The sequence below is a fragment of the Aythya ferina genome (genome assembly GCF_964211825.1).
Source record: "Aythya ferina genome assembly, chromosome: 5".
Lineage (NCBI taxonomy): Eukaryota > Metazoa > Chordata > Aves > Anseriformes > Anatidae > Aythya > Aythya ferina.
In genome coordinates this window covers 31,203,480-31,227,813 of record NC_140301.1, presented here as the reverse complement: position 1 = coordinate 31,227,813, position 24,334 = coordinate 31,203,480, and the positions used below count along the sequence as shown (strand labels likewise).

Below are 24,334 nucleotides of genomic sequence, written 5' to 3'. Positions count from 1 at the left end.
GATCACAGGAAGAGTTTTAGGCTAACTGCCCAATCGACTGAGCATTACTTATGACAGAGTACTAAAAATACTAATGGAATTCAAATGCTATTGGATGTCACTATGAAAAGCAAAGCTTTCACCTCCACAGAGAGAAGCCCTTCGAAGCAAGGGCTCAGAAGCAACGAGATATTTTGTAGATACTAAAAAATGCACATACAATGACTAGGAGAGGACAAATCCACACTCTATTTCCAGATCACCTCTTGACTGAGTGCCTACACAGAGATAAACCACCTCCCTTCATGCTTCACCTTCTTACCAATCCTGCTATAAAAGCCAAGGCTCACATCAATGACTAACTTCACTGCGAAAAAACTTTTCACAGAGTACTTCAAAAAAGCACTACAAATTCAAAGTATTCCCTCATTCACTAAGTAACAGTAACAAGAACCAGGCAGCTTCTGAGCCATGTACTCAGTAATGGCATTTCCCTCATTGTACACTGGCAGGTCTACAAATGCAGGTCTATTTAAATTCCTTTTAAAGAAAATAAAAATCCTATACTTAAATACTGAACAACCTTCAGGCCTTTATCAAGTTTCCCAGTTAGTGCTTTTCAAGTTACCAACTTACCACACGGCACAGAGAACTACTTCTTAAGGGGGCATCAAGTGGAAAAGGAGCCAATGCAAAACCAAGCACAGTCCAAGAGTGAGCAAAGATAAGAGTTCGCCAACAAAAACCACCACCACCATGGAGAAGAAGCAAACCTCAACAGCAGAATGTCAAGCCTTCAAAACAAATGAGATGTCACAACAACTTCCTATTTTGAGGAAACGTTACCCATCAGTAGGGGATTTTTGTTTGTTTTAAAGGAAAGGGATGGATGTATTTTACAACTCTGTGATGTAAATGCAATTTGCCCACACCCTGCACCTGCCCAGAGCCTGGAAACAGCACGCACATTTAATTAACTTCAGCAAGTCTGTTAAGAGCTTTCGGAAAACGCTTCTCACAAGTAAAAATAACCTACAAAGAAAATGAGGCATTAGACTACTTCCTGCTACAACATCCATTTGCCTCCAGTTATTCAACTTCACCGGATAGCATACATTAAAAATGCATGTCAAGGCTAAATCCGCTGCAGATCAGTGGCTGAACACCGACTATATAAAGCCACACGCGCCCCGGAGAGGGGCGGGCAGCCCGGCATTCCGGCTGCCTAGGAATCCTCAGCAGGCCTCGGAGATGGGCAGCACTGGGCCGACAAAGAGCCAGCCTACACACTGTGTTCCTACAGACAGCAGCAGTGACTCTACACCTGACAAAAACGGGAGCCTGGGAGTTCATCACGGCACGATGCCCTTCAGCAGCACGTTCCTCAGCCCCTCACAGGAATGTCATCGTCCTTTTGCGTCAAGGAACTCTCTCCTGAGGCAACTGGTCGCATAAATGGCCGGGCTGAGCTGCACGAGAGTACCACAGCTGCCACAGGCTGGGCAGGAGAGGTGTGAAGAGAGGAAAGAAGCAACTCACTGCAAAGCACATTCAGGAAACCTTCTGTTGGTTGATGAGAGGAAGAGATGGACGCCAGGTCCACCTGGAGGGAAGCCTCTGGGCTAGAAGAATGAGGAATGGGTAGTACGGCCTTTAGGCCCTAGAAAGCACTGAAGTAACCACTGCTAGGCTAGAGCACAGGTAGTTTGGTTAGTTTGGGCAGCAGCAAAACTTCTTTTGCCCATCTGCTCAGAAGCCTGGTCTTCACAGGAAAACCTGGAGAACACCACAGACATCTGAAAGCAGTACGCAACCACCTATTGCAACAAACTAACGCTACGTAGCAAATCAAAAGCACAACCAAATAATGATTTATTAAAGCCTAGCAAAACACAGGTTTTCTTAAGGAAAAATTCTTATGAGTATCAAATCATTTCCCTGTCCTACTTGCTGCTCCAAAAGCCCTTGTACAGACTGCTGTACAAAACCAAGTAATTCACCATAATGAAGAAGGGCCTGTAGTCATATTTCATCCCCTCAAGCAGAAGTTACATGGAATAAAGCACCAACCTTCAAAAACTACCTTTCCTTCCCAGAATCACTGCCCTTGAGGCACCTGAATTCACTATGAATCTGCTTACTAGACTCTTTCCCCAGTTACCTGAACGTTACTTCTGGGCATATGTGGGAGGTATTTTAGCATTCCTGCAGAGATGCTGATCTCTGCAACCCGGTCTGATCAACAGCCAAAAAACTTATGGACTTACTAGAGTTAAGCCATGACTAACAGCATTATTCTCCCCTAGCACATGAACAGAATCATGCATTACACAAACTAGTTTGTGGTCATACTTTTTTTTGAACGCAGCAAAGGAAAGAACTGTATTGCAGCACAGTAGGTACAATGCTTGTACGAGATGCAGAATTTCATTTCAATTCCTCTCTGCTTCCCCACGATTAGCTTCATTCTCATGACTGAGGGTCCCTGAGGGCAGCTGGAAGGTACGGGAGACCCCCCAGCACTGAAGCAGCACTGCTGAACAGTAAAGGCTGTAACTGAGCTGCCAAGCGATCAACTATTTTGACACTGAGCCAGGAGATAAGAGTTGTTCCACGGATCAAAGTTCTCTAAGTTCCTGTTAAAAGCAACGAAGTTAACTACACTACCCTAGAAGACATCTGTAGGAAGCGGTCCTATGTGATCCCATGAGTACTGCTGTGTGTTTTTTTTTTTTTTTTTTTTTAAAGAGTATACAGGGAAGGTATACTGGAGATAAGGAGACCATAGAGAAGTACCTTATACAACAGACCAGCACATATGCAAGAGCACCTGGCGTGAACACAGACTTTTCATTAACGACTACTTTTACTACAAGCAAAGCTAAGAATGGGCTTTAGACCAGAAGAATATATACGCTTTAAATCACAATCAAACTGTGGCTTTCTAATCTCCCATATATATATATAAGCAATGCTAATAATCTCCCAATATCCAAACTAAGCTTTCCTTGCTGTAAACTGAGACAGTAATACCTCCCCAGTGAAAGTAAATACCTTACTGCTATCTTACTTATCACACTGGCAGATTCAGAAATACACACTGCCCTAATTTGAATGGAAAGCTGTTCAGAACCACTGTTGTATACTGCCATTTCAGAGACCTAAAAAACACACACCTGGACAACTGCTGTTTTCTCCTATATTCCCAGTTCTTTTCCAGACTTATCCAAACTGTTTCTTCAGATGTTTTCCTCAAACACCTCATTTTCTGAGCGTACTAAAATTCCTGCTCCTCTTTCCAAATTGCCTACAAAACTGTTAAGGAAAACTGGACACACTGCTCCAATTGAGACCCCTACCACTGCCCTTTGGAGAGGAGCCTTTTACTACCATTATAGCCTCAAACACCAATTGAGACAAAGTTTTAATAAGAAGCAACACAATTATTCCCCTTTCCTGTGTATTTGAGATTACGGTACCCTTCACAGGTGAGGAAACTACGTCTTTTTCACAGACTGGAAGTTAAGAACAGGTACTCAGAAAACAAAACAGACTGGTTTACACATCTTATCTATTGCAGTTCCACAGAAGCAGGTAGCTGGCTTTAGCAAAATGACTCAAGACTCCCTAACAAAAGGTCTACGTACCACATACTCAGACTTCCGAACAAAGGTCTGTGCACTAGAGTGTATTTAATCACTCATTGGGCTCTTTATACAGTCACAACAGAGCATTAAAAACCCCTGTGGAGTGATTTGAGGCACTCATACCAAGGTAGTCAGGTCATTTGTCAATATATGGAACTTTAGTGACAAGTAAATTCAAGCTAAGGATCCCAAACATTAGGCTAGCAGTCATCAATGATTCAGCAAGAGAAATACAAGCGTCTGTCCAAATTTTCACACCTCTGAAAGACATTCATTTTGTTCCAGTGGTGAATATTCAGGGCTCCATGAATTTGGGATCAAAATATAGAATACCCTAGGTCTAGATGGAAAAAAAAAAAAATCCCATACCCAACAAATAATACCTTTTTTAAAATTTTTGTTTGTTTGTTTTTAATAAAACAAAAGTATTTTTGTAAAGCATTATATTTTTTCATTTTTGTATAATCTGCTCGAGTCAGGTAACATCTCAAATCTTATGTCACCATCTGGTGGCAGAGTTCACAGAAGACAAGTGCCAAATATTGAGAAGAATTTCATCAAGCTAGATTTGTCTCCAGATATCTTATGAGCTTTATCTTTAAAAGATAAAGCAGAAAATCAATGGAAAAATGTCTTCATTTTATGAAATGATGAAATTATCTAGGAATCTTAGTATCCCTGTACATAGTTTGAGTACTTATTTATATGACGTAATTTTATTCTTTGTACTGAATAACTATCAGAGCCCTGCATGATTGCATGGTTATGATGCATTTGGCTGATTCCTCTTCAAACATATAACATTTTCGGTCATCGGTGCTAAAAGTTACCTAAAATTTGGTCCCAGTGACTCAAGTGATGGACTAACACAGTTTGGCTAAAACCACCTATTTGCTTGAATTCGGAATGCTAGATTATATAGCATCTATTTACAAAACTTTACATACAAACATCAGCCCATGATGGAACATGCACGGCGATAGTGATGCAAACACAGTTGCCTTTTACTGCCTGATTGGTTAAAGCCAAACAAAGAGTAAAAAAAAAATTAAAAAAAAAAAATACAGTTGTCTTTAACAGGAGACACAGTCTCTTCTCAGCTCGGGATTGGAAATTATTTCCTAAGGTAAATAAGTTACAAGCTGAACTTCACTGTCCCTAGGGTACTGAACATTCACTCCCAAACACTAAAGTCCTAATGGGGAGCTACTTTCAAAGCTCAGCAAACCCATTACCGAAATTAGGATCCATCAGTTCAGCAAAGCAGTCAATCAGCTTAATGGAATAATTGAGGCTTGGCTGAAAGAGGCAGCCACTAAGAGACAGCCAGAAACAAGCAGCGGAGACCTCAGACGAGCGGCCCCGGGAGCTCCTCCTGCAAACAAAGCCCGTCACACCCCAGCCCCCTCCTTGCGGGTCACTCCTCAGCATCTGCCCGTCCCAAAGCCTCGGCAGAGCTGCGCTGCAGGGAGAGGGACGGGGAGAGGTGCCCCGCTGCAGCGCAGCACCGAGATTGCACCGATACAGAGACAAACCCTGTTCCCCCATGGAAATACCACACCGAGCCCGGTGCCGGTACTCACCTGCGGCGGCCCCCGGCGGGGCAGCGGCCCGCCCGCCCGTCCCATCCCCGCCGGCACCGAGCGCCCCCCTCCCGCCCGGGCCCCGCCGCCGCCGCCGCCGCCCTGCAGCCCCAACGGCGCGGCGCCCCCAGGAGACCTGCGGCGCTCGGGGAGGCGGGGCAAACCCTCAGCACAACCAATAGGAACGCGAGGAGGCAGCCGCGCTGCGAGCCGGGAAGCTTTCCGCTTATCTCCCGCGGTGCCTGCTGGGAAGTGTAGTCGCGGCAGCGGCGCGCTGCCCGGGCGGAAGGGCGACCTCCATTACGCGGCCGATGGGCGGTGCTGCCGCCCGCTTCCGCGGGGCATGGGCTCTTAAAGGGGCGGCGCGGCGGGGCGAGGTTCGGCTCTGCACGGCCCCACACGGCTCCTCACGGTTCCTCACGGCTCTGCTCGGCGGTAGGTGCGCGGCACCGGCTCTGTCTCCCTCCTGGGCGCGTTCTGGGGCACTGCGGTCGCTTCTTTTGGGCATAACCGCGGGGGGCGGCGTTCCCGGTGCCCGGGCTGTGGGCGCCGCGCTGAGGGAGGCGATGGGGACAGCAGGAAGCGTGCGGGGCCGGCTCCTGCCTCAGCCCCGGCGATGAGGTCGCTTTGTTCGCTGGGTTTGGGGCGTGAGGGGGCAGAGGGCTCCGGCTCGGTGCCGAGACCCTGCACCGCTCCGTATGGGGTGTTGTAACGCGTAGGGCGACTCCTCAGCTTGTTTTAGGAAGTGTCTTTAATAAACAACCCCTCCTAAATTAGCGATAAGAAATTTTCTGAAAGCACAACGGCAGAACAAACCCTCAATAAAAGTTCCACCTACTCCGTAATCTCTCTAGTTCTTAATCCCTACAACAAGGCCTAGAAACCCAATAAATAGTGGGTGTTTTTATCTAAAAATAGCCCTTCCTCAATTTATTATCCCACGGGGAAGGGCACAGCTCACCTTCTCGGTGAAGGAGCCGACAGAGCATCCCCGATCACCGGAGGCGGTATCAGAGCCGATGGCTGAAATTACAGCTGGGGAGATCCTGGCTCCCCGTCAGCTGCTGGAGCAGCAGGGTTATGTCATCGCCTGGCTCATACCTTTCTGATGAGGTTATCCTCGAGGAGGTGGAGGCTGCATCTCTCCCATGTTTTAGGTATATCAGCTGGGGGGTATTGAATGTTTCCTCCTTTGCACTCGTATATGTGGAAACAGAAAATCAATAGAAAGCATGTTTTAGTGTGCTTAGTAGGGCATTATATTAAAAGGATAAAGTACAAGAATTCATTTCTAACTTGCCTACAATGAAGAGGTAACCAAATGTGGGTATTCAGAAAGGGGAGGGATAGGATTCTTTCATACCACAACTTGATAAAAAAAAATGAGTAATTTGGACATAATGTGTATGAAAGCTTTCCACTTAACTCTGTTACGTATAATACCAGACTGTAAGAAACTTGCACTACATACCAGGCTGAAGAACAACTTGAGGAATTAAGCATGGAGTCTTGCTGGAACACTTCATAGACTTCATAGGACTGAAGTAGTTTTTATTCATGGCTTGGGAATAGCTCCTCTAAAATCATCATCCTCTTGTGCTCAGAAGGGAAACTTAATTTCTCATTTCAGATTAGCGGTGTGGGAGGAAACCTTGTGGTGTTGATTAGAATGGGCTAGGCTCAAATAAAGAGGACCACTAGACAATGAGGAATTTATCTATGATATTTGGTAAAGGCAATGGATGTCTGACGCTTCTAAAATGTGTTTGGTCTGTCGGAGACACAAAATTGTTCCATGTCTGCCAGAGATGCAGGGCCGAATCTTGTGACCATTCAGGATGGGTTTGTGAAAGTACAGGTGATCAAAACAACTTCTGGTCTAATAGAAATTAAATCCATCTGGTTTAGGAAAAGCTTTCACTTCTGACAATCGCCCCCTTCCAAAATAAAAGTGTTTTGAAGTGTATTAGGTCAGAGGAATGGAATAAATGCATACAGTCTCCAGTTGTAATGATGTTTTTAAAATATTCCTATACTGAATGCTGTTTTAAAACAATTTCTGTTTACAGTAGGTATCTTGATGTCCTTTCTAGACGCAAACAGTGTAATTGTGGCTCAACAAGCACTTCTGTAGGCATTCTGGTGGCTTGCAGTTGGTACAAATTCATAAAGATCTCCAAGTCAGAACGTACTTAAAGATTTTGAGTGCTTTGGATAGCACAACTTGAATATACCATAACTATTATGAAACAAGGAAGTAAACTTTCTGTTGTTTCTTAGAGCTAATAAATAGTAGATTTGCTTTGCAGCATGTGCTGGAGAAAAACTTATTCAAGCTGTGTAAATTGCCTGCTATAGCTTTTATTACCTTGGAAGTGTTCACAAATATTTTTCTTGTGCTTACTTGTAAATGAAAGTCTGAAAAGAGTGTTCAGAGGACATCACAAGCAAGGTTGCAACTTGCTTTCTTTTATACATGTGCCCTGCTTATACTGGAAACTGAGTGTTGGTATAACTCCAGTTAAATGAAGAAACTACTAAAATGCTTCAGGTGCCTTATGTGTGTGTACCAAATGAAGATGTGTAAGCCAATCATGCTTTGAATGGATCTGACACCACACTAATACAAGCCCCAAAGCACCTCTCATATCACTCATTCCTCTGCAGGGAATAGCTTAATTGGGGTTTTAAACTGTTCTGTAAAATTGCCTTTGATCTCTTTTCTTCAGCCTTCTCTAACCTAAACGTTTTGTGTAAGAGTGTGAATTCAAGGCTTTTCCTGGGCTTTTGGAGCCACTGACTTGAATGCATAGCAAGTGGGGTGGTAAAAAGTCTGTGTAGACATGCATTCCTTTCCCTTATCTCATTGTTCCTCTTCTTGAAGTGACAGAAGTAATTTAACTCTTGTCCATCCTCAACTAATATCAAAATGAGAATGTTTTGCTCTGGGTGATAGCAGTAAGCTTGTAGAGTATCTTAGCACAATTTGCGTCAACTTGTGAAGAGATAATGTCTTATCTCATGCTTGTGGTCAGAGCTGGAAATGTGAAGAACTTCCTCCTGACCCCGGTCTCCAAAGTAAAACATGTAGGAGAAGGCAGATCCTTATTATTTGCAGGCCTTGTGTCTGTTTGCTGCCCTTGTTTCTCGATGAGCCTCTCTTTTTATAGGGCAGTGATAATTAAGCTGAAGGTTGTGTTGTCTTCTAACTTGGTAGAAGAGTTTCATGACGCCCATTAATTCAAAAAAATATGCTTTTGATAGCAGCCTCAGCTCTACACAGTCCATGGGTGCCAGGTTTTCCTAAGCAGGGGTGGGCTACGAGGGGAGTTGCACTGGAATGCGTTTCACCATAATCCTTGCAGTTTGGTAGCTGAGTAAATACTGCAAGGAGCTGATAACAAAAAGCAAATATGGCTGACTCCACGTCCTTCTCTGAAGATCTGCTTTGTATTTAGGCACACTGCGAATGGATGTGTAGGTCCTTGTGAGGCATGCCTAGCTTGATGTTTAAAATTTGTTTCTCACTAAACTAAAACAGCAGAATGTTTTTTCTTAAAGCGAAGAAAATGGATGTTGTTGATACTAAAAATAAATGCTTGCATTTAGCAAGTCTTATATTATGATAAAATATATGCCAGGAACTTTTCAGTCACATTGAGTGCTTTCTAGGCAGAAAGACTGGGGCCTGAGTATCCTTTATGTATGTACCTCATGTTCTGTTGGGATAGCTGAACTACTCTGCCAGTAAAAATTGCGTAATCTTTGGTGCTAACTTCTTGAGGGAAATCTTGCAGCATCCCTACCTGCTAGGCACCTGCTATGTTCCAACTATTCCAATTAGGCACGTAGCTACAGAGTGTATTTCTCCATCTTTGGAAACAGGCTTTTTTGGAGATAATTGGTTTCTTCTCAGTTGCTCCCACGTGCTTGTTTGGGTGCTACAAACCGCTGTGTGATCAGGAGTCCTAGGGAATATCTCTGTCTGGCACTGCCTTCCTCTGCAGAGCTACTGCTGTCTGCAAGAGCATGGCTGACCAGCTCAAACAGGAGAAGGAAATTACAGCCTGTTTTGGAATCCATCAATTCCGGATATTCAACTTTGAACAGGCATTATAATAAAACCAACTCAAAAAGCGTGCTTTCTGAGGTCTATCTTAAGAAGGAAGTGCCTCTTGTATATAGCTCTGGCAGTGGCTGAAAAGTGAAGGTAGGTAAGCTTCTTGTGAAGTCCAGAGAAACAGAAGGTGGTGCCGCTGTTTTCAGTGGCATGGGATCTCACGAACTGACCAGAAATGACTGGAACCCTCTTACCTGTGAAAAATGTCAGAACTCCAGTCTCAAAAGAGTCTGAGTGGTTTAGTTTGGATTCCTCCAACAGAGGTCAGTTATACTAGCAAGTTTAATTGAGCATGTGAACTGTCTCTCCAGATTTTGGTGTTTTGTCCCACAAGAGGCAAAACACTACAGGAATCCTAATGTGAGCATCAGAAGAAAAGCGCAGGCATAACTCAGCTTTGAGGCGTCCTAAAAGTGACTGGGTTAAGAAGGTTTTGCTCTGTTATGGGTGTCTGCTGTGTGGAGGGGCTTTTCTCTTCTGTGTCATGCAGCTGGATTTCTTCAGTGTTAGGTCAACTCGCAAACAGTTGCAAGAACAACAACCATTGGTCTGAGGGAAAGCAGGACGGAAATGCTATGGATTTCCACAGAGCTTCTTGCTTTCTGGCAATAGAGTTGTTTAGAGAGCTGTGAGAAAGCGAGAGGAAAGCAAAGATCATCTGTGAGCTGATAAAACTGGTAGCTTCAGCAACAAGTGCTTACATTTTCAAACTGTCTGGTGCCAGATGTAACCTCTGATATTTTCTGGGTTTAATATTACCCCAAACTTATTTGTGCCAAATACGGATTGCTAGTTTTTTTAGAAAGGTGATGTAGGCAGGGTGAAGTTCGGAGGTATAGTTTGATAGCTACTAGTACGTGAAGCAGCGCTTCAGCTAACTGCTGAATCTCTTTAGGTAATTACTTTCGTGTTTCAGCATTGCCTTGTCTTTCATAAGACATAATTCTGCAAACCCAGGGTGAATTTCAGTCCTGAAGTTAATTATTGCCTCAGTAATATGTTACCTTCCAGCTTATACCACCAAGAACTACTAGCTTGAGAATTGGAAGTGTTGACTTGTCTCCTTCTCCTTTCTCAGTCTCACTGCAGTTCTGTTTTTATTGTCTTCATGAACTTGTGGCTTTAGCAGCATAGGATGACGTTCTGACAGTACTGAACCAAGTACACAACTCCTTATCTGGCCAGATAAGGTTTACACTCTTCCTTCAGACTTCAGGCACTGTCATGACATGAAGGTAGTAGAACAATGTATTTGCTAATATCTATTCAAAGAGGCAAGAGCCTTATTACCCATTAAAGTCTTATTTTATAAACAAATGTTTAACACATGGCTGAGTGTTTAATTTAGTGTCATACCCTGCTTCAGAAGCACAGAAACTGTTACTGCATTGTGTGGTGGTGGCTGTAACAGCCTGGAGCCAGCAGTTGTGCTTATGCTGGGTAGCCTGACCCCACAGCTGCGAAGAGAAGCAGGACAGCAGGGCTGCTGCGAAGGAAGTCTCTAGGTTGCTCTGGGAATACAGCTGCGTGTCCAGCCCTGTTCTGCAATTACAATGGGATTCTTGTGAAGCTGCTGCACTTGCAGGGTGGGGGCATGATATCCCTTTGGCTCTCTAAGACAAGACGTGAGTTTCATGGCTCCAAGCTGCAGAAGCATTTGACTGTTGCAGGTTTGGCCAGGCCTTCCCTGCTTCAGGTGCCACACAGTGACAGCAATCAGGATAGTAAGGAAATGCTTGTTCAATGCCAACTATATAACTAAAATTTCATCCTGCTTCTAAGTAAATGTAATGTTAACTCTTCTAATTTAGTACTAACTTAATAAGTTCCTGATTGTATGGTCAGACTGGACTAATGCGAACTGAACTATTAGAGGCCTTATGAAAGCTTTTTTTCATGATTGAAAAAGAAGTGTTGACATCTACTTAAAGATCTCAGAGTCTTAGACTGAAGAGGTATGTCAGATGCTAAAGACAGATCTGCTGATACATTCCAAAGCCTGAAGTACTTCAGTTAAATGGGGTTGAATCAGATGTATGTACTTCCTATAAGGAGCTGTTCCCTAGCTGACAGCTGGGTGCATCTGGATGAAGTTGTCCTTCTAGGAACAGTTACTAATGCTATGCCTATGGTTTTCGTAAGGAAAAACGGAACATGGTTTTGCCATACAAGCAGGACATTTTGGAGTGGGTATCTGGATAACCTGAATTTAATTAGAAGCTGCTGACGTGGAACAGCAAAGATCAAAAAAACAACTCTTAAAGAATTTCCTTAACTTCAGGTTATTAAAATCTTGTGTAGGTTGTGACTTCTGTTCTTCCTATTGCTGGGAGTACTGGCTTTATTAGCATTCCTCCAACAAAAATGCACAGTCTTGGTTTTGAAAAACACTTCTCTGATAACAATACACAATCTATCAACTGACTTGCTTTTTCCTGCTGTCTCCTCAGGCAAAAATATATCTCCTGTTTACTCTAAAAGTTAAATCCTAGTGTATTAGGACTTGAATTATATCAAAAGAAAAATCTTGGTCTCATCATATTACAAGGAAAGTGAACTCAAACATTTGCAAGAGTTGTGGAGATGCCATTTATAACTTCCTGCTGCTGGAGGGATTCACCATATCATAACAAGAACTACTTCTAAAGTGTTCCTGGAATCCCTTTAGGTGGTGCTTGGTCTGTGTTAGTGCTTTCTCTTCTGCCTGTGTTGTCAAAATCCTTCACATAGAAGGTGAAGAGCACTTAAGGTTCATGCTAGGAATTTACATGCTTTAGAAAACTACTTCTTTCCAGATTATTGGGTAAGCAAATGCTTTTCCAACATGGAAAGGCTTTTTATTTTAAGACGTGTCCATGTCCTGATTTTTGTCTTAAGCTAACAATAGATAGTTTTCCAAAAATATTTATGAAGTCAAGCCTTGGGAAGGAAACAATTTCATGTACTGATTGTTCCTGCATTTCTCATAACTCTTCGGTTATATCATATCAGCTGAGCAAATCCTTCAGGGCCTTCTGAACACGTGTTACGCAAAATGCGATGTGTATGTCTTAGTTCTTGGAATTGTCTTGTTTCAGTGCAAATAAAAAAATACTGATAAAGGGCTGTTTTGACTTAACCAATAGAATTATTTAAAGTCTTCATACTGTCTGTTATCTCTTATTCCAGGGAGAAGATCCACTTTCAACTCAATTACTTGCAAGTGATAGTTCCTCATCATGGCTGAGCTATCGGCTGAAGAAATTCATCTGCGGGCCAACCAGGTCACCGATGAGGTAAATACTTTAGGAAGCTGTGCCGAGATTACAGTATCTTTTAAAATAATCTAGGGTGATGATTTTGCAAGAGTATAGCCAAATGTTCCAAACCTCTTTACTTAGTAAATACTAGCACCAAGACTAAATTCATTCTTAGTTTCAGGAATAAACTGTTCAGTTGTAAAGCCACCTGTTTGGTGAGTATTCCCCCCTCCTGCCCCCAATCCTGATTACTGAGACAAGGTAAATTAGGTTCTTATGCTTGATTCTTAGTCATGTTGATACTTCATGCATCTAATTCTTTTCTAATGAAATTTAGTTAAATAAAAATATTTTCTTTGACTTTTGTATGCGATAGCAAATTACTATTAAGTACTAGAAAAAACAAAGTTTCCACAGTGGCTAATTAACCTCTAGGTTGGTGATAGTTGCAACACAGATGTATTACATATCAGCAGACTGATGAACTTGTGTAAAATAGTTGCCTTATTACAATGAACTAGTAAAGAACACTTTCAGAGACTGATATATGCTATTAACACTCAAAACTCTTCTCTTCCTAGTCTTTGGAAAGCACAAGGAGGATTCTTGGCTTGGCCATTGAGGTAAGGAAGCTTTTTTCCTCTAGGGTTGCATACATTTGAAGTATGAAAAGCAGCATTTTAACTATCACAAAGTGATCTTCATCACTTTTTGTCTTTCTCAAACTTTTTTTTAAAGAAATATGTCATGGAGTTAGAATGATTTAAACCTAATGTTTTCACATTACGTAAAGTAAGGTCACAGAAGGATCAATATCATTTTTGGCTACTTAGCAAAATGGCCTAATCTCCAAACACATCAATGCAATCCATTTCATACAACTCTGTGTCAGTCAGTCATGGCGTTGGCAATTTCGTCACTTGGTTCTCATAGCACTTCACATTTTTCTTCTAGCTCACATTGTCTATGAATAGCGTGAAAACGTCCTGCTTTGAGGAGGAGGGTACAGCTTAGTAGGGTATGGTAGGGTAGTAGAGGGCAGGGCTGTTTCTGCTTCTATACAAAAGTAGTTCTGCATGTACCTTCTTACCATCTGTTCATCATTTGTAATATTAAAAATAGTGAAGTATGATAGTTCTTTGTTCAATCTAAGTATTAAGATGCATTTTATTTTTCTGTTATATAAAAGAAACTGAGATAGTATATTAGGTAATGATGTTACCAGGGTAACGTAAGATCCAATTTGAAGCTTAGTGTAATTTATTAGAGAAGTAATTCCTAGCATAGTATTTTATTATGAACCTGAATTATCAAATTTACTCCAGAGACCTGATTTTGCACTGGTATATTGAAGTCTGTTTATATACACAAACTTCTTTCTACAGTCTCACGATGTTGGCATCAAGACGATTACAATGCTGGATGAACAAGGAGGTGAGTTCTTCCTTCTTCCCAAACACTAATGATCTATCCTAGCTTTGTAAGAAAATAAATCATCATTCAAGAATTGTGGAAACTAAAGGCTTCTTAAAAACATGTTTCTGAAGGTAGGTGAGAAGCAATAGGATATGAGGAAAATGTTGTGCCAGGAGAGGTTTTGATTGGATATTAGGAAGAATTTTTTCATGAAGAGGGTGTTCAAGGATTGAAACCTGCTGTCCAGGGATGTGGTGGAGTCCCAAGCTCTGGAGGAATTTAAGATGTGTGGAGATAGCATTAAGGGACATGTTTTAGTGATGGGACTTGGTAAGTCAGGTTGATGGTTGGGCTTGATGATCATTAAGGTCTTTTCCAATCTACATGATTGTGATTCTGAAAATGAGATCTATTAACTGGCTATTCCCATACATTTGTAGCATTTACAAGAAAATTTAAAGTAGTTGAGAAACTATTAGTTAGAATGTGATGTGGACTGTACTACTGAAGCCATTCCTTTCCACAATAGCAGGACTGCTGCATTTATTCTAAAAGCAACAGCGGAAGGGCTGTTCTGAGCACAGGGAGAAAAGGTTTTAATATAGTAGACAAAACTTAATTACTTAATCTCTTTCTACAAAAGAAATTCCAGAAGGCAGGAAAGCAAAGAAGACATTTGTCTTTATATCAAGATGGAACTGAATCTTGTAAGTTCCTGCTGGAAAGGAGTGTAAGTTCACCCCCACCTCCAAATGTGTGTTTATTTGGGTTACTTGTTCTTCTTCTAGAACAGCTAAATCGCATAGAAGAAGGCATGGACCAAATAAATAAGGACATGAGAGAAGCTGAGAAGACACTGACAGAACTCAACAAATGTTGTGGGCTCTGTGTCTGTCCTTGTAACAGGTTGGTTAAATTGTTACACAGATCTAAAGTTCTTGGATATTCCCAATAGCTGTTGTGTTGGGATATGGTCTCTTATAAAAGCTAAAATGATGCATCTCTGGGAGCTTCGTTTTGGTTTGTGGAGGTGCACACTTTTAAAATCATATGAGGCTAGCTAAAGCTTACTTATATCTGACCATATATTGTGCACCTTTCACTGTAAATGGAGCTACTGTGCAACATCTTGCACATTTGAACCCTAATCTCCATAAAGCTAAGTGATTTTATGATTCTGAAGTGTCTATTCAGTATCAACATACATACAAATGAGACCAAACTGGACTACAAATAGCTGTATGTAAATGCCTGTGTCCCTTAGAAATGTGATTTCCCCCCCATCATTTATTCTCAAAAGTACTTCTCTGCAAGTTACATAAAGGCTGGTAGTGGTGGACAATTCGAGGTTATAATTCAATATCATGCAAAAATATTTGTTTTGGAGGAGGGTAGTGTTGGTTCTCCAAGCATTTAAAAGTTCATGCTCTAAGGATGAAGAGAGTAGGAGAACAGATGTTGGTGTTAAAGCTTTAATATTTCACTAGTGACTACACGAACTATTGCATGCATGTTTCGTGGTAATTAATATTATCTGTGTGTGTGTTTGCTTTTAGCTCTTTAGCATGAGGGGAAAAAAGACACAACTTAATCAACTGAGAGATAGTAGAAACTTGAGTAAAAATCACTTGCAGTAGCTGAACCTGCTTTTCCAACAAAATACTAGGAGTGTTTGGGATAGGTAAGAATGTGGCTTCTAAGACTGAAAATCTTACCTTTTGTATCTTGAAAAAAGCAGGTAGTTCTGTCCTGACCTCGAGATAGGTGTGCATACTGTTCTATAGTAGTTTTATCAAACTGATGGACTTCGAGCACTTTAACACACACAGTCCAGTCACATTGTTTCCTGTAAGTCACATCATTTCCTGTAGTTGGCTGTTGAATTCCACTGAATTTAATTATGCAGCTTATTGCCACTGAGCAAACTCAGGATCTGTAAACTCTTGAGGCACTCCAAATATATGAATAAAAACACAAACGAGTATTGTACCAAAACGGGAAGTAATATGCAGGAAAACTTTCTAGATAAGGAGTAGGCAATGAGGAAGAAAATGAATGCTGTTCGTATACTTTCTGGTATGTGAAATTTTCTGTTGATGTCAGAGTTTTTTGCCAACTGGCTATCTCCAAAGTTTGTCCTTTTTTTTTTTTTAAAAAAAAAAAAAGTAAATTGGAATGTTTAATGGATGAAATACTGCCTTTTCTCACTTCCACTATTTTATTCATGAAAGCTTTGCAAAACCACAAAATACCAGCAGTACTCTAATATAATCTGTGCACTAATACCAATTTACCTGTTTGCTGGTCTTTACTATTATTTCTTCTCCATTCTCTCCTAACACTGATGCTTGCTTTCTTAAAATGAAGACTAGGATAAGAAGCTGTATTCGCTTAACTGGTGAAAGCGGATTTTAGGACAAGGTCAGTCTTACTAGTGCAGCATGTATGTTTAACCAGCTGTCTAAGGTGATGCTTCTCCTGGATGTGTGCTTGCATGTGCATGATATCTGCAAGCATGTCTCCTTGTGATCGTGATGTGTTGTAATAATAAATGTCAACTATTATAGATTGCGTTGGCTGTGGGAAGCTTGACCAACTGCTTGAACCCTTGTTGTTTTGATAGGCTATATAGATTGCCTTACTCTTACAGAAACAAAACACAAGAAATATGAATGCATAGTAGCTTAAACAACTCTTAAACGATCAGGTGATGAGATTTGTTCTTAGGAGTCATGTTTACTTTAAGTAACAACTTCTGTTACTACTGGTCTAAATCAGATGGGAAAGTTTTCAGGCTGCTTCTTCAATAAATTCCTCACTGTTGCCTCTGTCACGGAATACTTTGCTAATTCAAAAGCCAAGTGTTCAGATACCTCCATCTGCTGCAACTTTAGTGTGAATGAGACAAAAATGTAATGCTCAATCTTGTTGCAGAAAACCTAAGGAGATCTTTAAGGCTGTATAGGCACAGGCTGCTAGAATTGAGTAGTTCAGGTTCCTTCAGGATTCTCCTGGGTGCAACATTTCCATTTTGAACTGAAAGATGACTCCTTTTCTTCCTCTTGAAGTATTAACAATAGGTTGTATTTCACAGGTCAGCTCCTATGAGAAGTATTTTCCTATTTTGTTAAGATAAATGTGAAAGGAATGAGAAGAGGATATTTCTTTATTATAGCTAATTTCACACCTCTTCAAATATGAAACATCTGGGCTACTGATGTTGAAGGCACTAAAAATATTGAAATTTATTACCTGTAATTGTAAAGTTAGATGTACTGGAGACACTATATATATATATATATTGCCTTTCACATGCTTCTACTGAAGCAGAAAAGTAGCAGTGGGGTCTTGATTATCCAAACTCGAAAGTGACAACAAACAATATCTTTCTCAAAATATGTTCTGTAGAGGTCACAAGAAATCGATGTAGGTAACTTCTTTGTTAATTTCCTTTCTCTCTTGCTTTTGTAGATATGTTTTTGTAGATATGTGATGCTTAAGATTGCTTCATGTTAGTGTTCTGTGGGCTTACTTGTTTTTCTCCTGTATTGTTTGGTAAAAGTGTAATGGTAAATTACAGAGTGAAGGAGCCATTACTGTTTAAGCAAGACTGCTATTTTATTTTTCTCAAGTTCATTTTGGTTAACGTTAAAAAGAAGGGCTTGGCTATGGAAACTGTTGAACAAAACAGAGATAAATGGTGACCTTGCAGAGTGTAGCTTCTTGTATTAGTGGGAATTTTTTTCATTCATCTGCTTTTTTTCCCTCAAAAGTACCTAAGCGTCACATTAGATTAACTCTTGTTCTAAATACAACTTTATGACAATGTAAACTTTCCTGATACTGTTGTAAGCTTCCTCTCTTCTGTTTAAGTACCCTACTTCAAGGGAAATACTGTGCTTGTGCTAACACTTGCAACAAGATTAGCCAACTGTCCCTATAGTAACTTGGTTATATTTGTACTATCCTGATATAAGAATGTGTAGTATCTAGACAAGGCTTTTTATATGCAAAATCTAATATCTTTGGGGCACAAGACAAATGTTTCTGACAATCCTAGATTAATTCAGGACTTCAATCAGGATGCCATTTTTTTTTCTGATGGAGCAGTTCAAATATCTGTTCTTAATGGAGTAGGACGAAGAACTTTGAGTCTAGCAAAGCATACCGAGCAACGTGGGGAGATGGAATGGAGAACTCAGATCATGTGATATCCATGCAACCAAGAAGTATAAATCAGCAGCAACCTCAGACTTCTGGTGGACCAAGTGGTGGATATATTACACGGTTTGTTTCTTCATATATATCTGTCCAAAATGCAGGAATTGTAAGCTAGCAGTTGTCAGCTTCTTTCAGATATATTTCAAGTGAAGATGCTAAATAGCAAGCTTTTCCTGTTACTTGGGGGAGCTATTAGTCTTTGCCATCTCCTCTCCAAGTAGTACTCTTTCAATAGTATAGTGTTTCATCCTGTACTTCCTTGCTCTATAGTGAGAACTGTGGAGTTCTAGTGCTTAGTGTCTAGTAAGACTGTTAAAAATGTCAAGTACTCTTACTCATACATTTGAGGCAATGTCTTAAACTTTCTTTAGTAGCTGCTATTTTAAATTCTAAGGCTATTTTTAAGTAGGTGGTAGCTTAGAACCTTCTTTTTAGTGGGTTGTCTGCTTGAAATATATTTGTTTTAAATGAGAGAATACTGTGGCTTTACTACATAGCCTGTCAGGTGACTTTACAACAAAAAATCTAACAGAGTAGAGTAATTTTAGGGTAAGGAAAAGCAAGTTTTTGATTCATGGAAACACTTCTCATTACTGGGACAGGATAACAAATGATGCTAGAGAAGATGAAATGGATGAAAATCTTACTCAAGTAGGAAACATTCTTGGGAATTTGAAAAATATGGCTTTGGATATGGGCAATGAGATCGATGCCCAAAACAAACAAATAGACCGGATAAATGTAAAGGTAAGTGTCAACGGTGTTTTCTGCCTTCAACTTGAGGATTGTTACTAATAAGTGATAAGGCTTGCTGTCTTTGACCTGTAATTGCCATAAAATATGCAATTAAGATGATAGCATCCTCTAGTTGTCATGACTTGAATGAGAGAGAGAATTGATGTTTGGGTATGTAGCTGAAAACTCAAATGCATTAGAGTGTCAGATCTTAAATACAGCTCTTAAATACAGGTCACTGCTAATTCTGAAAGAAACTAAATTATATTGGATCAGTAGCATAAACTTTTTTTGTAAGTATAACTGAGATATTTGTTTTCAGGGTATCTTCTTGTGTGTAGTAGGGAAGAGTTGTTGCTTGCTTTTTTTTTTTTTTTAAACAATAGCAAAACTCTTGAAGTTCTTTTAAAAAATAAATACTATAAACCAAACTACTGACATGAGTATTTCTTTGCCCTAACTCAAAATCTCTACAGGCCTGGCCATGAGAAATTATAGCTTTTGCGGTGCACAGGGACATGGTCTGCTTTCATTTGCACATGAAGTTAGCTAGTCCCAGCCAGAAAAAAACTCATTCTGTGCCACCACTCCTCACTGTTTTTGTTATTTTTTCAAGATTAACTTCCTCAAATAGATTAATCATGCAAATCTGATTTGGGGGGTTTCTTCCAGTGGGCAACTTATGAGGAAGTTAGTAATATTTCAGAAATTCCAATATTTTGAAATGAACAGAAGCTCTTTTACAGTCGTCTTGGTTAAGAAGGGAAACAAAAGCTTTAATGAATGGTGTGTGTTATGGATTTTAAAAAAGCAGTAGTAGACATGTTGCTGTAAACTAATAAAATGAAGACAAGTCATACCACTGAGAAGCCTAGTCAGAAAAGTCTAGTAGGATTAACAGCTCTCAAATATTCAGAACAAGACTGGTTAGTGTGATGTAGATGCTGCTTGTGCGTATGTTAGCATCTCAATTTTGACTAGTAATTAGTAGTAGTACTTGTTGTATTAATGTCAATCAACATTGGATGTGTCTGAATTGTCTTTCACTGTTCTCTGAAACTGCACATCTGAGGTAACTTAAGTGAAACAACTCAAACATTTTAAAAGACTAGAACTGAAGTTCATCAGAATTTAAAATGTGGTATGAAACCTTTAGCACTTAAAGTGGTCTGAATATTGTCAGTCAAACCAACTGCAAATAGAAATTATTATTTTTAGCATTAGTGTTTCTCTTCTGGTAGTTTCAAGCACCTGTTTTGTCTTGATGCTCTTACATTTTAGTGGTTTGAATAAATCTTGTTTGTTAAATCTTACTAACTCTTGGAATGTAATCTAAAATTAGAATTGCTTTACAAAAGAGGAATAAAAATGCCAAATGCAGCTCCTGGCTTTGAGACTAGTGATCTGACTATGGTCTCAGCATACTTTCTTTCTTTTCTGCTAATAACCATTTTTAAATGTAGTGAACAGTGTGGAAACTGAATTAACATGTTGAGGGTAAATCTCCAAAGGACCATATCATATAAAGAAACAAGGAGCAGTACTAAGCTTAATTCCAGGAAAGCTTATAGGGATTTTCTTAAAAAAAAAAAAAAAAAAAAAGTCCAATCCACAGGGAAAGTGTAGACTTGATTGGGTGACTCCCAGCCTGCAGTGTTATGATATAATCGTAGTCTGAATATATCCATAGTAAACACATTACTGCCTTTTCCTTGGAAGAGTATCTGCTAGCTAAATCCATGTATTTACAAAATGTGTGTGGCTGTTTTTGACAAATTTCTGTAATAAGTTTCTGCCACTCCCCAGCCATCAATGTGAAGGGCAGGAAGGAAAAAATATGATGGAAGGGCTTGAATGGCTGATGTTGCCATACTAGTTAATTTCAGTATGAGTTTGTGAAATGGCTAATCCTTACCACAGGTAGAGCTTCTGAGGAGTTCCATGCCTTGTGGTGAGAGGAAAGGCTAGCTTTGTGCTTATTATCCCTACTGCTCATTCCCTGCAGCATATTGGATAGGGTATTTCAAAGCCCCTTATCATACCATTCAGTAAAACTATATCTTGATACTTGTTCATCCTACATAGTGGCTGACTTTTTCTGATGCTCTGGTAGCAGTAAAACAATTACAAAATAAAGGGCTTTACTTATAGACACCATGCTGTTATGATACCATGACACTGTATGGATGTGTAGGTGGAAACCAGGGAATTTCCACTTAGCAAAACAATTCTAACATTATGCCTAGAGGTCACTTTCAGTTTTCATTTATTACTCTTAGTCCATAATATTGAAGCCTCTCTGTAGGGGTTCTCATGATGTCCAAGCACTTGGAGAGAGGTGATCCTTAACTCTTTGTTCTGTAAATTCTCCCTGACCTGCTGGAGTAGGCTACTCTGTTTTGAGGGTTAGCTAAAGACTGATTTTTTTTCTCCTAATTTTGTTTATGATAAAATTGACAGTCTTAAGATGATTTTAAATAAAAGGAATTTACTTCTATCTTACAAAAATTGCTTGTTTTGTCTACATAATACTTTGCAATTCAAACATATCCTGTCAGTTTTAGTTTTTAGTGTGTTTTGCGTGCAGTTTGCAAATGACCTATGAATTTGTCTTTTTCAGGCAGATACAAACAGGGATCGCATCGAGCAAGCCAACATCAGAGCAAAGAAACTCATTGAAAATTAAAACCCTCTGTCATTGTTCAGTGACATTGTCTTTCCAGCTGCGAGCCACCGTATTCTTGGATCTGTGAAACTTCCTCTATTCTGAAATGAGAGGGGCTGGGAAAAACGAAGCAGTACCCTTTCTATAGGGATTCCTTTTTTTTTTTTTGTACTGCTTCACGTAAACATGGTCTTGACTCCAAGAAAGCAGTCAACATAAGTTCCTCCTACTCATTTACCTTCACTTTCTTAAACTGCTCAGGGCTAAAAATGTCATGGCTTTGAGAACTTTTTCATGTTTTATTCCCCCCCAGTCCCTTTTCTTGCATCCAAAATATTCTTTATTGAAGTTGAATAAGCAGGGTAACATGAATTCACAGTTCTGGAAAGTTGAGGAGGGCACTTTGCACTGTTTGAAATACCTCATAAGTTGGGTGTCTTCACTAAAACAGGGACTTGGTGAGTATTGTCTGCCTTGTATCTCTAAGCAGGTTAACTATGGCTTTACGGTTCAGACCACGTGACTGGTTTGGGGTTGAGCATGTGGACTACAACATTCAAGAGGCCCACTGGTTACTACTTCTGGGTTGAGGGCTTTAAAAACACTTCCTAAACATAAAAACTTTAATGTAAAGCTAACTGGAGGGGTGTATAGTTTTCAATTTCTTTACTGTAAATTGACATTTGGAGGCCATGACTAGGAAATCATGCTGCATTTTTCTAGTATTATCATGTGTTTATATAGCTGATCTTACACTCTCTGTGCATGCAAGTAGAATACAATAAAAATCTCCCTGAAGCATTTCTTTGATGGAAAACTGTGTCCATCATCTAAAAGTTAGGTTTTAAGTGTTTGAATGAGGCATCTGAACTGGAAGGAACTAAACTGAGTAGAAAAGCATGCAGCTTTCTCACATCCCATATTGGATTCTATTTTGGCCAGTTCTCACTGGAGTTCAGTTGGTCTTTCTCCAGTGCAAAAGTGACTGAGATTGTGCAGAGTTTGTTCTCAAAAGTGACTTTAGGGGAGCTTCTTAAAGCTACTGAAAACAAAGATTATTGAACTTCTTTGTCATAAGTCTGGAGGAAGCTTGGAGTATGTAAGAACTGTTTGTTAGCTGTAAATAAACTAGTTGTAAATTAATTCCTGACTAGTTTATTATTACAGACTTTGGATCTGGCAGTTGGAAATACTCCAAGTTGATTACAACTAAAATGTTCCTCATCTGTTGCAGAATAGAAGACCAGGTGAGGTAAAGCTTTCCTCTAATGAGGAGGAAAAACACTTCTGTTTTACTATGATAAAACCAGTCTTACTCCCAGGGTTTTCTTTGTTTTTTGACAGTCCACAGGTATCTATGTAGCTATTAATAAGAAGTCCTAGGGCTAAAGAGATGACACTAATCTGCTGAAATGTAAGATGAACAATGTTAAATGTTTTTGTTTTCAAAAGTACAATCAGTGTTACAAGTATATTGTCAGTTTGCTCCCAGCACAACTTCTTGTGGAAGAAAAAAAACTGACCAAAGGATGAAGATGCTGCATATAGTAAATAGGCCAGTAGTAGACTGTCTTATGTAGGGCAGAGTGTTTTTTTTTTTTTTTACAGGGACTGGATTTTAGTACCATGCCTTGGCTTCTGTCTAGCATCCAGTAATTATTGGAAAGCTAATGAATTCTGAAAGTTTATTATCTACCCCTATTGGTAACGAAGGCTACATGCTTAAAAACATGAGTAGCAAAGAAGTACTTGTAAGAACATTCAATAGTAAAATTCTAACAGCCTCTTGCTTTGGAAAGCATAGGGAATTGGAATGTTTTTTCTTCCTTCTTATAGACTTTGGGTTAATTGAAGGAATACTTGCTGCTGATTATGAAAGCAAAGCATGCATTATTTAGCTGTGATTGTCTCCTGGAACAGAATACTAAAGCAGTTCTGCTTTCTGCTTAGAACAGTGCAAATCTGCGCTGTAGCATCTTGAGACACCTTGGAATGTTGTTCTTCCTTGCTATTGCAAGTCCACGTTCTTGACTTCCCTGTGCTCCAGCCACAAGCTCTCATATTGACTGAGAGAATGCTGTGATGGGTATGCAGAATATTCATGTTACAATGCGCATCACACAAGGAAATAACTGCCAAGACTCTAAACTTAAGGATTAGCTAAATATAATCATTTTGCAGCAAGAGCCAAACCTGTAAGGGAGCTGGTGCCTTCATGTTAATGAACAAAACAGTCTGCTTCTTGGATCATTTTATTGTCATCTGTAGAGTAGATGCTTGCTTCCCATGTCTGTGGAATGTAATCAACACTTGTGCATCTTTATATTTCTGGATTCTATTAAGAATGAAGGTTTACACTTTCTGCTTTTGATTGTTAAACTATATTGTGCACAACAAAATACATACTTCTATAACTAAATGTGATTTAGAACTATTTTGTCTTAAAGTGTTTTTGTTTAATTTCCTGTCCTTGAAAAACTTGGCAGAACTAGTTGCTACTATGCAACCAGGAAGTTTCCCTTCTATTTTTATTTCACAGAACTCCTGATGTTTACACAGGAAGGGATGTGGCTGGGAAGAGAGGAATATTCTGATCTTTCCTTTTCTTAAACACTCTAAGTTTTCATCCCTGCATAATCAACATAACCTGACTTCAAACTATCAAATGTGTCCATCTCTTTGAAAGACTGGTAAGGCATGGAACTACATTTGAGGATATTAAAGGAAAT

General features: G+C 39.9%; 2 protein-coding genes across 6 annotated transcripts in view; one reads left to right on the top strand and one right to left on the bottom strand.

Annotated features, from left to right (window-relative positions):
- ZNF106 (zinc finger protein 106) overlaps positions 1–5,404 on the bottom strand; it is a 39,615-nt gene extending 34,211 nt beyond the window's left edge. For 2 of the 4 annotated variants that reach the window (XM_084520404.1, XM_084520408.1), the window contains exon 1: positions 5,210–5,296. The gene's annotated coding sequence lies outside the window, so the exon portion shown is untranslated. Of the gene's footprint in view, positions 1–4,861; positions 4,886–5,209; positions 5,297–5,345 lie in introns of those variants that run through there. The other 2 variants (XM_084520406.1, XM_084520407.1) reach the window with 2 other exon arrangements.
- Positions 5,405–5,510: 106 nt separating this feature from the next.
- Positions 5,511–22,406, top strand: SNAP23 (synaptosome associated protein 23). 2 transcript variants are annotated; one of them, XM_084520413.1, is made up of 8 exons: positions 5,511–5,644; positions 12,498–12,604; positions 13,150–13,191; positions 13,954–14,002; positions 14,773–14,890; positions 18,122–18,271; positions 18,808–18,952; positions 21,561–22,406. In XM_084520413.1, exons 2-8 carry the CDS (start codon positions 12,548–12,550, stop codon positions 21,624–21,626), a joined length of 627 nt encoding a protein of 208 aa, XP_084376539.1. In that variant the 5' UTR covers positions 5,511–5,644; positions 12,498–12,547; the 3' UTR covers positions 21,627–22,406. The 2 variants fall into 2 exon arrangements, with proteins under 2 accessions (XP_084376539.1, XP_084376540.1); XM_084520414.1 differs by having other exon boundaries at positions 5,517–5,648.
- The last annotated feature ends 1,928 nt before the right edge of the window (positions 22,407–24,334 follow it).